Raw genomic sequence first — 15,290 nt, 5'->3', positions numbered from 1 at the left:
TCGCCACTAAAATAGTGACAATTTTTTGGGGTAAAATCACAATTATTTTTCTATTAGAGCATTAGAAATTTTACAAAAGACTTATCTTGTATTCATGCAAATTATTTTAGTGGTTATTTTCATAAAAACATTTTTATATAAAGATCATATTACAAACTATTTTATTTTATTTTTTTACCAAAGATATGAGACTCGAACCCGCAACCTCTTAATTGAGTATATGGAGACTATGCCATTTGAGCTATATATTACAAACTATTTAAGAGTTCATAATATCATCTTTACATAAAGATATTTTCATAAAAATAACCACTAATTATTTCATGCAAAAGACTTGAACTTGAAAATATTGATTAAAAAAAAATCAATAATTCCAATTGATATTTTGATGCCTGACAATTTGGTGCTCTTTTAATCTGCTAATGGAATTTGCATTATGGTAGTCATGATTTACCCATTTTTATATCAATCAATTTGGCAACGGCAGAAGAATATACATACACAAAATACATGACATCTGCATGTCACCATAGAATAATAAAAAAAAAGGCCATGGCATGGAAGCTTTTTACTATACATTTGTTATAACATTGCCAATAATATTTGATTCCATGTGTCTGGTATTCCAGGCAAACACCAATGTATGCAATCTGCATTTTGGGGATTGGCCCTTTCTTCCTCAGTTAGCAATTTGCCTCCAGTTTCAGTGTAAACTGAAGAGTGGCCATCAATTCTGTATTCTGAGATCTGTGTTATGTTTATAACACTCACTGGAACCTTCATTTTCTTCATCACTCTGGACACTACATTCATTATGTCCTTGTTAGAACCAGTTCCCCAGTGATTCTTTTTCCTCACAGGCTTTGTCTCATTGAAACATTTCACACCTTCCATGTTGCCCCAATCTTCACTTCTATTAACAAAAATAATTTAAGTCTTTTAGTTCCAATTTTTAGCTCCAAAAATTGGTGCCTTTTTTTGTTTTTGTTAAATAGTAAGGTGGAAAATTGCATGCAATTATCTTCATGCAAAGTTGATAATTGACACATTAGATGACAATTTAATCAAATATATCAAATCATCTAATGATTCTCAATTATCAACTTTACATGAAGATAATTGCATTTAAGTCTTTGCCAAATACTAATAGGTCACATATCAATTGTCTATCAAATATTTTATGAAGACAAATTAACGATAGAAACTAAAACTTAAACCGAGTATTTTGATTTTTTGTCTGAACCAAAACGAATACATAATTACATATTTTACTGAAATCCCAAACTAAATTACACTTTAATTGTTAGGTTCTTTGGATATTTCATAACTCTTTTCACCGAATTTCTAGGTGCAACTCATAGGATTATTAGTTAAGGTACTTCGGTACTTGTAATTGTAAAAGATGAAATTGTAGTTTTGATAAGAACAAGAAATAGACCTTGAGTGTGTAGGAGACATTGTTGTGAAGAAGACCTTGGTTTTGTTTGGATTGATAGTTGAGTCAACCCAATTGGCCCAAGTCTTCAAAGCTAACTTGTAAGCAATTGAGTTGTCCAATTCTTCATACCCTTTTTCTCCATTTGCAAATGAACCCCACCTTAAAATTAACAAACTACATGTTAGAACCATTTTTTTTTACACTTCATATAATCTTTGAGAAGAGAAAATTTGATGATTATGTATCTTGGAAAGAAAGAAAATTTACAGTGATTTAATCTTAGCACTGCTCATCCACCAAACATAGGTATTGAAAACAAGAATGTCCACTGCTGTCCAATTTTTGGCTCTGTCCATGATAGCATCCACTTTTATTATCCTCTTCTTTGGATCTCCTATGATATCAACATCAGAGTTGGACTCTACTATGTATGGAGCCCAGTAGAATTCTATAGTAGCATTGTATTGCTGTCAAAAAAAAGGAAAAAAAAAAAAGAAGAAGAAAGAAAGGTAACAAATAAGTTACAACTTAATTATGAGAATAACTAATAATAATTAGTAATTATAACTAATGTGACATCTAACTACTTAACTAATTCATTGATATATCTAATACAAAGATTAATATGTTATATTTAAGGAAATCTCTAAGTAATTATAATTAATGTGACATCTCATATACATGGTTGATTGAGAACTAGAAGAAGAGCCTATGTTTAAAGGAACCGAAATGCTTGAGTTACATATTTCAATACCATAGCTTTGAAGACCGAGTGAATATTTCTTCTTTCCATAGATTTCTGGTCTTGAGGTATGATCCATTCCACCAAACAAACAAAAGATTCCCATTGGTTTCTTTGTAGTGAATCCCCAACAAACATCAGCCTTTTTCCTTGAAGCTTTCTCAGAGCTAGCTCAGGATTGAATCTACAACAAAAGTTAGCCATTTCTTGGTTACGTATATTAAGAAAAAGTTTCCCACAGAAAAGAATTTATAAGGGTAACAAAATTTATATATTAACAAAATAATTTAATTTAAATGTATTATTATTGTAAAACAATTTTACATATGTATTTAATTATATAATGTTACGTCAGCAAAAATTATATTTTTATACATTAGAGCAATACAAAATAAATATGTACATAAAATACAAGTGTTGGCATGTTTGGTAGTGAAATTATATTATATTTTAAAAAAATTATGGAATCCACATGTTTGACCATTCATTTTTGTTCTCACTCGATATATTCTGTATACAATTATTGCAATCTATCCGAGAGTGGTACCCTTTATATTAATTACATAAATAATCATCTAAAAGAACAGATGTAATTGAACGATTCTGTAAAACATTTTATACTAGATTAAAATTAAACTAATCTATTGTTATAAAAAGAAAAAGAGAGATACAGGAACAAAGATCATGAAATTTACCTTGGCAAGTTGCAATCTTCCGGCTGCCATTCCCAGTGCATGTAATCATTATCATTTCTTCCATTTTTGACACAAGAAAACTGCCTCTCTATATAGGGGCAGCTTATGTCAGAATATAGTGGCTTTATTGAATGGTTGAAAACCCATTTTCCATTTGCAACATTGCATTCTCCAGCATCAAAATCAAACCTGTCATCAACCCATGATGCATTCACAACCTCTTTTCCAACCTCCTCCTCCTTTACTCTTTTATCGTCTGCTAAAATAATCATGATATGATAAAAACATTTCATTAATTACTATCATATATTGTTAGAATCAGAACTAACTCTTGTTTTGTTCAATTCAGCTTATCACAGTAGCAGATCTTAAAAAATTGGATAACGGAGGCAAAAATTTTATGTAAATAGAATTAAAATTTTTGTATAATTTTTATTTTAGTGTGGGATCAAACATTAAAAAAGAAGAAAAACGCAAATTGAGAAAAATATATGTACATATATACTTCAAAACAAAATTTCAAATTGTAACAAGGGACTAAATGGTAGTATTATACATATGTATTTTTCTGTGACGGACTGACACTTGTTTCGCATAACAAAATTGCTATCTACAAATAAAAATCAGTTATCATATATTTATATATAAATACATATGTTATTTAATTTATTTTCAATGTGCATTTTGTATTCGCAGGTGATTTTTAGTGATCGAGTAATATAGTTGTTATACATATATAGAAAGAAAGGGACTAGCAATGATAAAGTTATCTCCCAACTTGAGTCGACTAAACTCATAAGAAGAATAATAGACTTACTAGATTTGGGTTCGGTGTTCTTTCTTGGACAAAAAGGCTTGAGCTTGAGAATTGAGATTGATGAAAAGGAACTGAATTTCTCAGCATACAACAGAGCCATGAAGACAAGAACACATAGAATGATGATAATGGTTGTCAGAGGAAGCTTTACTATTCCTACTCTAGGAGGCTTCATCATCATGATTACCCTGATGAAGAATGAAGAATTGAAGCTCAAAGATTGTAAGATGAAACTAAAAAAGAGGCTGAATTATTGTTGCAAGGCAAAAACAACAGAATGATGAGGACATTGTAGGGGTGAGAGGGTTTACAGGGTGAGAGAGGTTTTATGCAAATTTTGAGTAGGAGTGAAGTTAAAGCATAGTATTCTTGTTTTGCTTAGGACTAATTAAAATTTAGTAAAATATGGATGAGAAAGGGTAGTGGAGGTTAAAGAATGAATTGAAAGGCTAACATATTTGGCACTACTACCCTACCATCATGCATATTTATTTACACACGCATAATGCATTCTCTGTTTATATATTGTGATTTAGACTCTAATATTTTATCACATGGGAAATTATACTATGTTAAGTTTCATGTAGCCACTTGTATGTAGAATATGATGAATAATTCAACAGATGTGATCATATGGTAGTTGGTGCTGTGAAGAAATGATTAATTAATACAAACAAAGAATTGTGCTTTATTCACCGTTGAACACGATTTTGGATTTCTATAGGACTATTACGTTTTAAAAAATATTCTATAAACATAAAAAAAAAACACACATCGATCCGGGTTCTGACTCACACAAGACCTCACGGTTTTGTCTTTGACGATAGGGATGCTAGTCGAAACCCCCTACACTCACTCGTCAAAACACATCATGCTAGGAAGATGTATCCACACCCTTATAAGGCATGCTTCGTTCCCCTCCCCAACCGATGTGGGCCTTACATAGTATGGTTTTTTTATGGTTCTTCAAGAAGCGTGTTATTTGTAATATGATATTGAAATATCTATACATATTTACATTAATTAAATGATAAAAAAAATAAGAGTTATATTGAAATAAGCACTACACCAAAATCTAGGGAGGATGATGAGTATTGAAGTAAATGTCCATACGAATATACGATCTATGAGAAGTTGTTCCAAAATATATAAGGCTCACATACATGATAGATATATTGTGCTGGATCTAACTTATGCGCAAGTTTAAGACTAATAGTAAATAGGTGAAGTCTATATGCTGTAGAAAGGAAAAAAAAATCTCTACGCGCGCCTATAAATTTGTGTTGTCTTAACAAATAATTGACAAATATCTCTAAAAAGGGATAAAGTCTACAATTTTGCAGGTGAGGTGCAAAACCTCCTCTCTATTGCACGTAAGAATTTTTATATAGTTAGACTGATTATTATTATGTTTAAGATGTTTAATTATTTTAATATGATAGTAGACTTTTATGTACTGATTTCTTTTTTTGTCTTTGGATATTTTACAAAGACAAATACAAAATAAATCGAAGGTTTTGTGAAAATTAGTAAAGCTAATTTTAGAAAATAAATAAATAAATAATAACTAAATAAAATGAAAGATAATAAACAATTCTAGTTTATAATCTTAGAATTTTAATAGTTGAAAAAGAGAAAAATTATATACATTTAATTGACGGATGGTTTATATTAAAGAAACTCATTTATAAATTAAGTTTTTCTTTAATTCATTTCAATCAAGTCATCCAGATAGAATAACATAATATTTCTTTGAGTAGTTTTCTCCTATATATGTAGAGAGAAGTGTGTTCTTCTTTTGTCAAGAGAGAGTGTTATTGTAGTCTCCTTGTGATAGAGAGAAATTGTAATTCTCAAAGAAAGTTATTCAATTGTTTCCATATTTTATACAAATTTTTAATTTTTCATCTCTATATTTTGCTGTGTCATTTGTTTGGTACCTAACAGTGGTATAAGAGCCAAAGGTTGCTGATTAATATATTTTTTTCGCTGTGAGTTACCGTCTAAAAAAATGGCAGCAAAGTATGAAATTTTGAAATTCAGTGGGAGTAATTTTTCCATATGTAAATTGAAGATAAAAACCATTATGAGAAAATACAATTGCGTGACAATAATTGAAGGTAGACCTACTGGAATTACAGATGAAAAATAGAAGGAGATGGATAACAATGCTGTTGCAAACTTACACTTGGCACTAACTGATTCAGTTTTATCAAGTGTAGCAGAAAAAAAGACAGCAAAGGAAATTCGGGATGCTCTCACCAAATTATATGAAGTCAAGTCACTTCACAACAAGATATTTTTGAAGAGAAGACTTTATACTCTTTGAATGAGTGAGTCCACACCGGCAACGGATCACATCAACAATCTAAATACGCTATTTTCCCAACTCTCATCGTTGGAATATACCATAGAAGAAAACGAACGTGCAGAGCTCTTACTTCAAAGTCTACCAGATTCATATGATCAGCTTATCATTAACTTAACTAATAATATTTTGACTGATTATCTTTCTTTTGATGACATGGATGCTGCGGTTCTTGAAGAAGAATCTAGACGCAAGAATAAGGAAGATAGATTAGAGAACTCAAAACAAGCAGAGGCTTTGTTGATGACAAGAGGGAGATCAATGGAGCGTGGTTCCAGTGGGAGTCAAAGTAGACCAAAGTCACAAAGTAAGAAGCAGGTCAAATGCTACAATTGTGGTAAGAGAGGACACTTCAAGAAAGATTGTTGGAATAAGAAGAGTATAGAGAATGTTCCAGAAGGATCAAGTTCTCAAGGATGTGTTGCGAGCACCTGTGATGATGGAGAAATCCTGTATGGCGAAGCAACAATTGGTTCTAAAGGTAGCAAACTGCTCACTGATGTTTGGATTGTTGATTCAGGAGTAACCTGAAACATGACTCCTCATTGTGATTGGTTTTGTACATATGAACCTGTCTTAGAAGGATCAGTGTTTATGAGAAACAATCATGCTTTAGAAATTGTTGGAATGGGTACTGTCAAAATAAAAATGTTTGATGGTTCTATTCATTCACTTCAAGGGGTAAGACACGTGAAAGGATTGAAGAAGAATTTGTTGTCGATTGGGCAATTGGATGAACTTGGTTGCAAGACCCATATTGAAGATCTTGAAAGTTGTTAAAGGAGCTCTTGTGGTAATAAAAGCAGAAAAGATTACAACAAATCTATACATGCTTGTGGGAGATACTTTACAAGAGGTAGAGGCATCAGTTGCTTCAGCAAGCCAAGAAGAAATGACGATGACATGGCATCGCAAACTGGGCCACATGTCAGAACGAGGCTTGAAGATTCTCGTGGAACGTAATCTCATTCCCGGGATCAAATCGGCAAACTTACCATTTTGTAAGCACTGTGTTACAAGCAAGCAACATAGATTGACGTTTGATAGATCAACTGCTCGAAGCAAGCACATATTGGAGTTGATTCACTCTGATGTGTGGGAGTCACCAGAGATGTCCCTAGGAGGAGCAAAATATCTTGTATCATTTATTGATGATTACTCTAGGAGGCTGTGGGTGTACCCAATCAAGAAGAAGTCAGACGGGTTTACGATGTTCAAAGAGTTCAAAGCAAAGTTAGAACTTGAATCTGGAAAGAAGATCAAGTGTTTAAGAACAGATAATGGAGGAGAATATGTCAATGGTGATTTTCTAACATTTTACAAGCAAGCAGGTATTCAACGACAATTCACAGTTGCATATACGCCTAAGCAAAATGGTGTAGTGGTAGCACGAATCCCCACACTTTCGTACTATTGTACCAGCAAGTGCACTGGGTCGTCCAAGTAATACCTGACCGAGTCAGGATTGATCCCACAGAGATTGTGGTTTGAGGCAAGCTATGGTTATCTTGCAGGTCTTAGTCAGGCAGATCAGAAGGTTTATATGTTTTCATTCATAAAGAGAAACTATTTAATGGAGGAATAAAGAAAAAGAGGTAGAAAATACTGATAGGAATATAGTTAAGGATTGGAGTTGCTTTGTCTTTCTGAATTAACTCTGGTACTACTGTCTTCTTTGCTTGTGAATGATCTTCTTCTATGGCAGGCTGTATGTGATCAACGCCATGGGCCGTGGTCATCCAATCTAACGAAGGGTGAAGCGCTTAGTAGTCCATTCTCTTGGCGATCCTACTCAAAACGCCACAAACAAGGTCGAATCTTTCGGATCAGAGGATGCTGCTTCTTAGAATTCTAGCCTATACCACGGAGACCCTAATCTCCCCAGAAATTGGCTGAACTAGTGTCTCAAGTCCCCAACAAAGTCGTGGATTAGCCGTCTGAGAGATGCATAAACATAGCTGTTGGCTCATGCTTTCCAATCATGTATTCACACGAACCTAAGTAGACGCGGGTGTTTTTCAGGCACATTCATCTTAATGTGATGAACAAAGCTAATTGGTTAGATCATTCTATTCGCCACGATGAAGATTGGATTATACATCTTAGAGATAGATCAAACACGGATCGAAGAAGAAACAATAATACTTTTATTAATTAATAGGACAGCAGGGCTCCTCCCCTCAACCTAGGAGGTTTAGAAACTCATACTGAAGTAAAACACAATGTAAACATGTATGATAGGCGAAGATGGTGAAAAAATCTCTAATTACATAAATAAAATTCCTTAAATACTAAATAGATGACTAGTAAGGGTAAAACAATCTATTTAGTGCTAAAATCCACTTCTGGGGCCCACTTGATGAGTGTTTGGGTTGAGCTTTGATGAGATCCACGTGCTATGAGGTCTCTTGGGCATGGAACACCAGCTAGGGGGCCCTCTTTGGGCATTTGTACATTGGTCTCTGCTCTTTGGGCGCTGGACGCCTGGAAGGGGGTAGGAAGCTGGTGTTGGACGCCAGTTTTGGGCCTTCTAATCCGAAGCAAAGTATAAACTTATATATTTTAATGGAAAGCTCTGGAAGTCAGATTTCTAGGGATGTTGAGAGCGCTCCATTTGGATTTATGTAGCTCCAGAAAAGGTCTTCCGAGTGCAGGCAGGTCAGATTTGGACAGCATCTGCAGTGCTTTCTCTGTCTCTGAATCAGACTTCTGCTCCAGCTCCTCAATTTCAGCCAGAAAATACCTGAAATTGTACAAAAACACAAAAACTCATAGTAGAATCCAAAAAATGTGAATTTAACATTAAAACCTATAAAAACTAAATAAAATCTACTAAAAACTATATGAAAGTGATGCCAAAAAGCGTATAAAATATCCGTTCATCACAACACCAAATTTAAACCGTTGCTTGTCCCCAAGCAACTAAAAACACAGTAGGATAAAAAGAAAATTAAGGTACAATAAATTTCTAAGTTTCAAATGAAGCTTAGTTACAATTAGATGAGCGGACTTAGTAGCTTTTTGCTTCTGAATTGTTTTGGCATCTCACTATCCAATGAAACTCAGAGATGTTGGCATCCTTAGGAACTTAGAATTTAGATGATATTATTGACTCTCTTAGTTCAGTTCTTTTTTATTCTTGAACACAGCTTTCAGAGTCTTGGCCGTGACCCTAAGCACCTTGTCTTCCAGTATTACCACCGGATACAATAATGCCACAGACACTTTAACTGGGTGAACCTTTTCAGATTCTGACTCAGCTTTGCTAGAGTCCCTAGATAGAGGTGTCTAGAGTTTTTAAGCACACTCTTTTTGCTTTGGACCACAACTTTAACTGCTCAGTCTCAAGTTTTTCACTTGACACCTTCACGCCACAAGCACATGGTTAGGACAGCTTAGTTTAACCGCTTAGGCCAGGATTTTATTCCTTTGGGCCCTCCTATCCACTGATTCTCAAAGCCTTGGGTCATTCTACCCTTGCCTTTTGGTTTAAAAGGTTATTGACTTTTTCAATCTGCCATCCTTTTCCTGCATTTTTGGGCAGTAATGGATTTTTCTGCTTTTTATTTATTTATTTTTCTATTTCTTTTTGCCATTTTTTTCGCATGCATATAATTTTTTTTTTCTTTTGCAACATACTTTTTCTTTTTGTTGCTTTTTCTTGCTTGAAGAATCAATTTTTAGATTTTTTAGATTATCAATAATATTTTTTCTTTTTCCTTATTCTTTTAAGAGCCAACGTTCTAAAATTTCAACTTCAAACATGCACTATTTAATCATAAATTCAGAAAACAAAAGCAAAAGACACCACATCAACATAATTAAACTATTCTTATTTTAAACTTGAAATTTATTTTTCTCTCAATTCTTTTCGATTTAAATTCTCTTTTAAGCAAGGTGAGAGATATATGGAACATTTTACAACTTTAAGACAACAATGCAAATGATCATGCAACAAGAACAAGAGAACAGATAAATAAACAGATAGAAAACAAAAAAATAACAGGAAATGAGTGTAAAGAGAATGAATCCACCTTTAATAGTGGCGTCTAGTGCTCCTCCTTGAGGATCCAATGTGATGCTTGATCTCTTCTATATTTAATAAACCGTTATTTTACGATTTATTTTGTATTGAATTGAGTGGATTTTATCCATTATTCTCACACTTATTCATATAATTCACATATTTTACATTTTCCTTCCTAATTTTGTGCTATGATTGAAAACATACTTCTTTGGCCTTAAATTTGCTAATTTTAATAATCTCTTATTACCATTCGATGCCGTGATATGTGTGTTAAGTAATTTCAGGTTTTCCAGGGCAGGAATGACTTAGAGGATGGAAAGGAAGCATGCAAAAGTGGAAGGAATACAAGCAGTTGGGAATTTCAGAAGTTGGTAGCGACGCGCACGGATGGACGACGCGTACGCGTGACTGGTGCAGCAGACAAATGACGCAAATGCGTGGATGATGCGTACACATGACTAAGAATTCTTTCATCGACGCATACGCGTGGCTGACGCGTACGCATGACAGAGCGTCACGTGCTGCATTACACAAAAAACGCTGGAGGCAATTTCTGGGCTGCTTTGGACCCAGTTTCAGACCCAAAATTACTGATTAGAGGCTGTAGAATGGAGCTGGAAGGAGATCAATCAATCATTCACACTTTCATTCACACATTAGTGGAGCTGGAAGGAGATCTATGTTTTAGAGTTTTTAGGTTTATTTCTTCTCCAATTCAGCTTTCCATCTTACTTTAGTTTAGTTTTCTTCTACTCTTATTTGTTCTAGTACTTTAGTTATTTACTTCTCTCATTGATTCCTTTATTTTGCTAATTTAGTTTATGAGTTCATGTGTTACTCTCAATTTTCATTAATGCAATTTATGTTTCACGTTTCTTATTGTTCAATTGCTTTGTTATTGTTATTTCTTTGCTTTGGCTAGTTTTAGATTTTGCTATGTCTTGTTAATTTTCTATGTTTTTATTTTACGCCTTCCAATTGTTTGATAAAATGCTTGGTTGGATTTTAAATTATATTTTTGTTTTCTTAGCTTGGATTGAGTATTTAGAGACTCTTGAGTTATCAAAAGTCTTTTGTTGAATGGTAATTGAGACTTGCTGGTTGGCTTAGGCTTCACTAAATCTAGTCTTTGATTAGGACTTGTGAACTTAAGTTGATTTTGCTCCCTTGACTTTCCTTCATTGTTAGAGGTTAACTAAGTGAAAGCAAAAGAAAATTACCATCACAATTGATCATGATAATGAGGATAGAAATTCTAATTCTCAATCCTTGCTAGGACTTTTCTTAGTTGTTATTTTATTTCCTTCTTATTTATGTTACTTGTCTCTTATCACAAAAATCCCAATAATACTTTTCCATAACCAATAATAAATACACTTCCCTACAATTCCTTGAGAGACGACCCGAGGTTTGAATACTTCGGTTGATTTTATTTGGTTTGTATTTGTGACAAACAATCTAAACATTGACTGAGGTTGAATTGTTAGTTTAGAACTATACTTGCAATGCGACATTTTTGTAAAAATCTTTACCGACATTTTTCCTCCGTCAATATCATCCCTTTGCCTTTGTTGCTCATCCCTCATAGCCCTTTAGTCTTCCCTTTTGGCTCTTTGATCTTCTCTTATTTCATTGAGGGTGGTGGCATGTCCTTGATGCTCCATCCTCAATTGCTCCATGTTAGTGCTCAATTCTCCAAGAAAAGTTTGCCATTGATTCCAATAGCTTTGGGGAGGAAAGTACATCCCTTAAGACATTTCAGGGATCTCATACTGAGGCGGCTGCACAGGCTCTTGTGCATGCTCTCTGGTTTGCTCCATCCGCTTCTTTGTGATGGGCTTATCCTCCCCAATAGAGACATTTCTATTTATGACAATTCCAGCTGAATTGCATAGATGAAAGATGAGGTGTGGGAATGCCAACCTAGCATTGGTGTGAGGCTTCTCAGCTACCTTGTACAATTCTTGAGGAATCACCTCATGTACTTCCACCTCAGTTCCAATCATGATGCAATGAATCATGATGGCTTTGTCAATGGTCACTTCTGACCGATTGCTATTAGGGATGATGGATCTTTGGATGAATTCCAACCATCCTCTAGCTATGGGCTTAAGCACCATGAGAATCCCAACATCCTGGATTGGATTGGTTAGGACTTTCCAACCTCTTCTCCGGATCTCTCTTCGGATTTCCGAATACTCATTCTTCTTGAGATTGAAAGGGACCTCAGGGATCACTTTCTTCTCAGCCGCTACTTCATAGAAGTGGTCTTGGTGGGATTGGCTACTGCCTTTCCTTTCCTCTTTCTAGAGGAGTCTCCAACTTTGGGTGCCATGAATGGTAATGAAAAGAAAAAATCTATGCTTTTCCCACACCAAACTTAAAACTTTGCTCGTCCTCAAGCAAAATTAAAGAAAGGAGAAGAATGGAGTAGAAGAAGAAGAAAATAGAAGGATAAATAAGGAGAGAGAGGGCTCGACCTTGTGGGTGTATGAGCGTATGAGAGGTGTGTGTATGAAGGGTAATGGAGAGGGATATTTATAGGAGTGGGGAGTAGGTAGGTTCAGCCATAGGGTGGGTTTTGGGTGGGAAATTTGATTTTGAAGTGGGTAGGGGTAGGTGGGAGTTATGATGGTCATGAGAAAGTGGTATGGATGTGATTGGGCTAGGGTTTATAGGGAAGTGTGTATGGAAAAATGTGAAAGTAAGTGGGGTAGGTAGGGTAGGTGAAAGATGCTGTGGGACCCACAGGTCCTGAGAGGCTAGAAAATCCAGTTTCCCTGCTCTCTGCACTGGCGTTTGAACGCCCAGGGGCTGCTCCCTGGTTGGCGTTCAACGCCAGTAATGCTGCCCATCATGATGGGCGTTGAACGCCCAGTGAGGGTGGTGCGCAGAAATTGTGATTACACTTTAATTATGTAAAATTCATTGCTCTTTCTTTCCCTGGCAATGGCGCCAAAAACATGATGCCAATACCATGGTTCACAACTTCGCACAACTAACCAGCAAGTGCACTGGGTCGTCCAAGTAATACCTTACGTGAGTAAGGGTCGAATCCCACGGAGATTGTTGGTATGAAGCAAGCTATGGTCACCTTGTAAATCTCAGTCAGGCAGATATAAAATAGTAATGGGGTTTTCGAAAATAATACTAAAATAAGGATAGAGATACTTATGTAATTCATTGGTTAGAATTTCAGATAAGCGTGTAGAGATACTTTCGTTCCTCTGAACCTCTGCTTTCCTGCTATCTTCATCCAATCAATCTTACTCCTTTCTATGGCTAGCTTTATGTAAGGATGTCACCGGTGCTAATGGCTACTTTCGATCTCTCTCGGGAAAATGATCCAAATGCTCTGTCACAGCACGGCTAATCGTCTGGAGGCATCACCTTTGTTGTTGGTTGCATCCTATTCCTCCCTGTGAAAATGGTCCGATGCGCTGTCACTGCATGGCTAATCATCTGGAGGTTCTCGATCATACTGGAATAGGATTTACTATCCTTTTGCGTCTGTCACTACGCCCAGCACTCGCGAGTTTGAAGCTCGTCACAGTCATTCAATCCCAGAATCCTACTCGGAATACCACGGACAAGGTTTAGACTTTCCGTATTCTCATGAATGCCGCCATCAATCTAGCTTATACCACGAAGATCCCAATATATCGGACTCGGTCCCCTGTATTAGTAATCTAAGAGATATTCGTTCAATCGAAGGTAGAACGGGAGTGGTTGTCAGGCACGCGTTCATAGGGAATGATGATGATTGTCACATTCATCACATTCAGGTTGAAGTGCGAATGAATATCTTAGAAGTGGAATAAGTTGAATTGAATAGAAAACAGTAGTACTTTGCATTAATCTTTGAGGAACAGCAGAGCTCCACACCTTAATCTATGGAGTGTAGAAACTCTACCGTTGAAGAATACATAAGTGAATAGAGGGTAAGCATGGCCGAATGGCCAGCCTCCCATGGAGGTCTAGAGATCTAAAAATGATCAAAAGATGTCTAATACAATAGTAAAAGGTACTATTTATAATAAACTAGCTACTAGGGTTTACAGAAGTAAGTAATTGATGCATAAATCCACTTCCGGGGCCCACTTGGTGTGTGCTTGGACTGAGCTTGAATGTTACACGTGCAGAGGTCATTCTTGGAGTTGAACGCCAGCTTTTGTGCCAGTTTGGGCGTTGAACTCCACTTTGCAACTTGTTTCTGGCGCTGGACGCCAGAATTGGGCAAAGAACTGACGTTGAACACCAGTTTGCGTCCTCTAAACATGGGCAAAGTATGGACTATTATATATTTCTGGAAAGCCCTGGATGTCTAATTTCTAACGCAATTGGAAGCGCGCCATTTTGAGTTCTGTAGCTCCAGAAAATCCATTTTGAGTACAGGGAGGTCAGAATCCAACAGCATCAGCAGTCCTTCTTCAACCTCTGAATCTGATTTTTGCTCAAGTCCCTCAATTTCAGCCAGAAAATACCTGAAATCACAGAAAAACACAAAAACTCATAGTAAAGTCCAGAAATGTGAATTTAACATAAAAACTAATGAAAACATCCCTAAAAGTAACTAGATTCTACTAAAAACATACTAAAAACAATGCCAAAAAGCGTATAAATTATCCGCTCATCACAACACCAAACTTAAATTGTTGCTTGTCCCCAAGAAACTGAAAATCAAATAGGATAAAAAGAAGAGAATATACTATAAATTCTAAACTATCAATGAAACATAGCTTCAATCATATGAGCGGGACTTATAGCTTTTTGCCTCTTGAATAGTTTTGGCATCTCACTTTATCCATTGAGGTTCAGAATGATTGGCATCTATAGGAACTCAGAGTTCGGATAGTGTTATTGATTCTCCTAGTTCAGTATGATGATTCTTGAATACAGCTATTTTATGAGTCTTGGCCGTGGCCCTAAGCACTTTGTTTTCCAGTATTACCACCGGATACATAAATGCCACAAACACATAATTGGGTGAACCTTTTCAGATTGTGACTCAGCTTTGCTAAAGTCCCCAATTAGAGGTGTCCAGGGTTCTTAAGCACACTCTTTTTTTGCTTTGGACCTTGACTTTAACCGCTCAGTCTCAAGTTTTCACTTGACACCTACACGCCACAAGCACATGGTTAGGGACAGCTTGGTTTAGCCGCTTAGGCCAGGATTTTATTCCTTTAGGCCCTCCTATCCACTG

General features: G+C 35.7%; 1 protein-coding gene across 2 annotated transcripts; it reads right to left on the bottom strand.

Moving 5' to 3' along the window:
* Positions 1–428: 428 nt before the first annotated feature.
* Positions 429–4,155, bottom strand: LOC107639569 (protein trichome birefringence-like 3). Of its 2 annotated transcripts, none has more exons than XM_016343108.3 (6): positions 3,693–4,155; positions 2,876–3,134; positions 2,193–2,364; positions 1,706–1,905; positions 1,439–1,597; positions 429–913 (listed from the first exon to the last, which is right to left on the bottom strand). In XM_016343108.3, the coding sequence occupies exons 1-6, from the start codon at positions 3,871–3,873 to the stop codon at positions 583–585; spliced, it is 1,302 nt and encodes a 433-aa protein (XP_016198594.1). In that variant the 5' UTR covers positions 3,874–4,155; the 3' UTR covers positions 429–582. The 2 variants fall into 2 exon arrangements, with proteins under 2 accessions (XP_016198594.1, XP_016198595.1); XM_016343109.3 differs by having other exon boundaries at positions 2,876–3,131; positions 3,693–4,148.
* Between the last annotated feature and the right edge of the window lie 11,135 nt (positions 4,156–15,290).

Source organism: Arachis ipaensis, chromosome B4 (genome assembly GCF_059453495.1).
Source record: "Arachis ipaensis isolate K30076 ecotype BB chromosome B4, ASM5945349v1, whole genome shotgun sequence".
NCBI classification, from domain to species: domain Eukaryota; kingdom Viridiplantae; phylum Streptophyta; class Magnoliopsida; order Fabales; family Fabaceae; genus Arachis; species Arachis ipaensis.
This window is presented reverse-complemented; position numbering and strand designations above follow the sequence as displayed.

Coding starts and splice junctions, on each gene's coding strand:
- LOC107639569 (XM_016343108.3), bottom strand. CDS start 3,873: ATGATGATGAAGCCTCCTAGAGTAGGAATAGTAAAGCTTCCTCTGACA. Junction 3,135..3,692: donor GAACACCGAACCCAAATCTA/GTAAGTCTATTA, acceptor TGATTATTTTAG/CAGACGATAAAAGAGTAAAG. Junction 914..1,438: donor ATGTCTCCTACACACTCAAG/GTCTATTTCTTG, acceptor TTTTGTTAATAG/AAGTGAAGATTGGGGCAACA.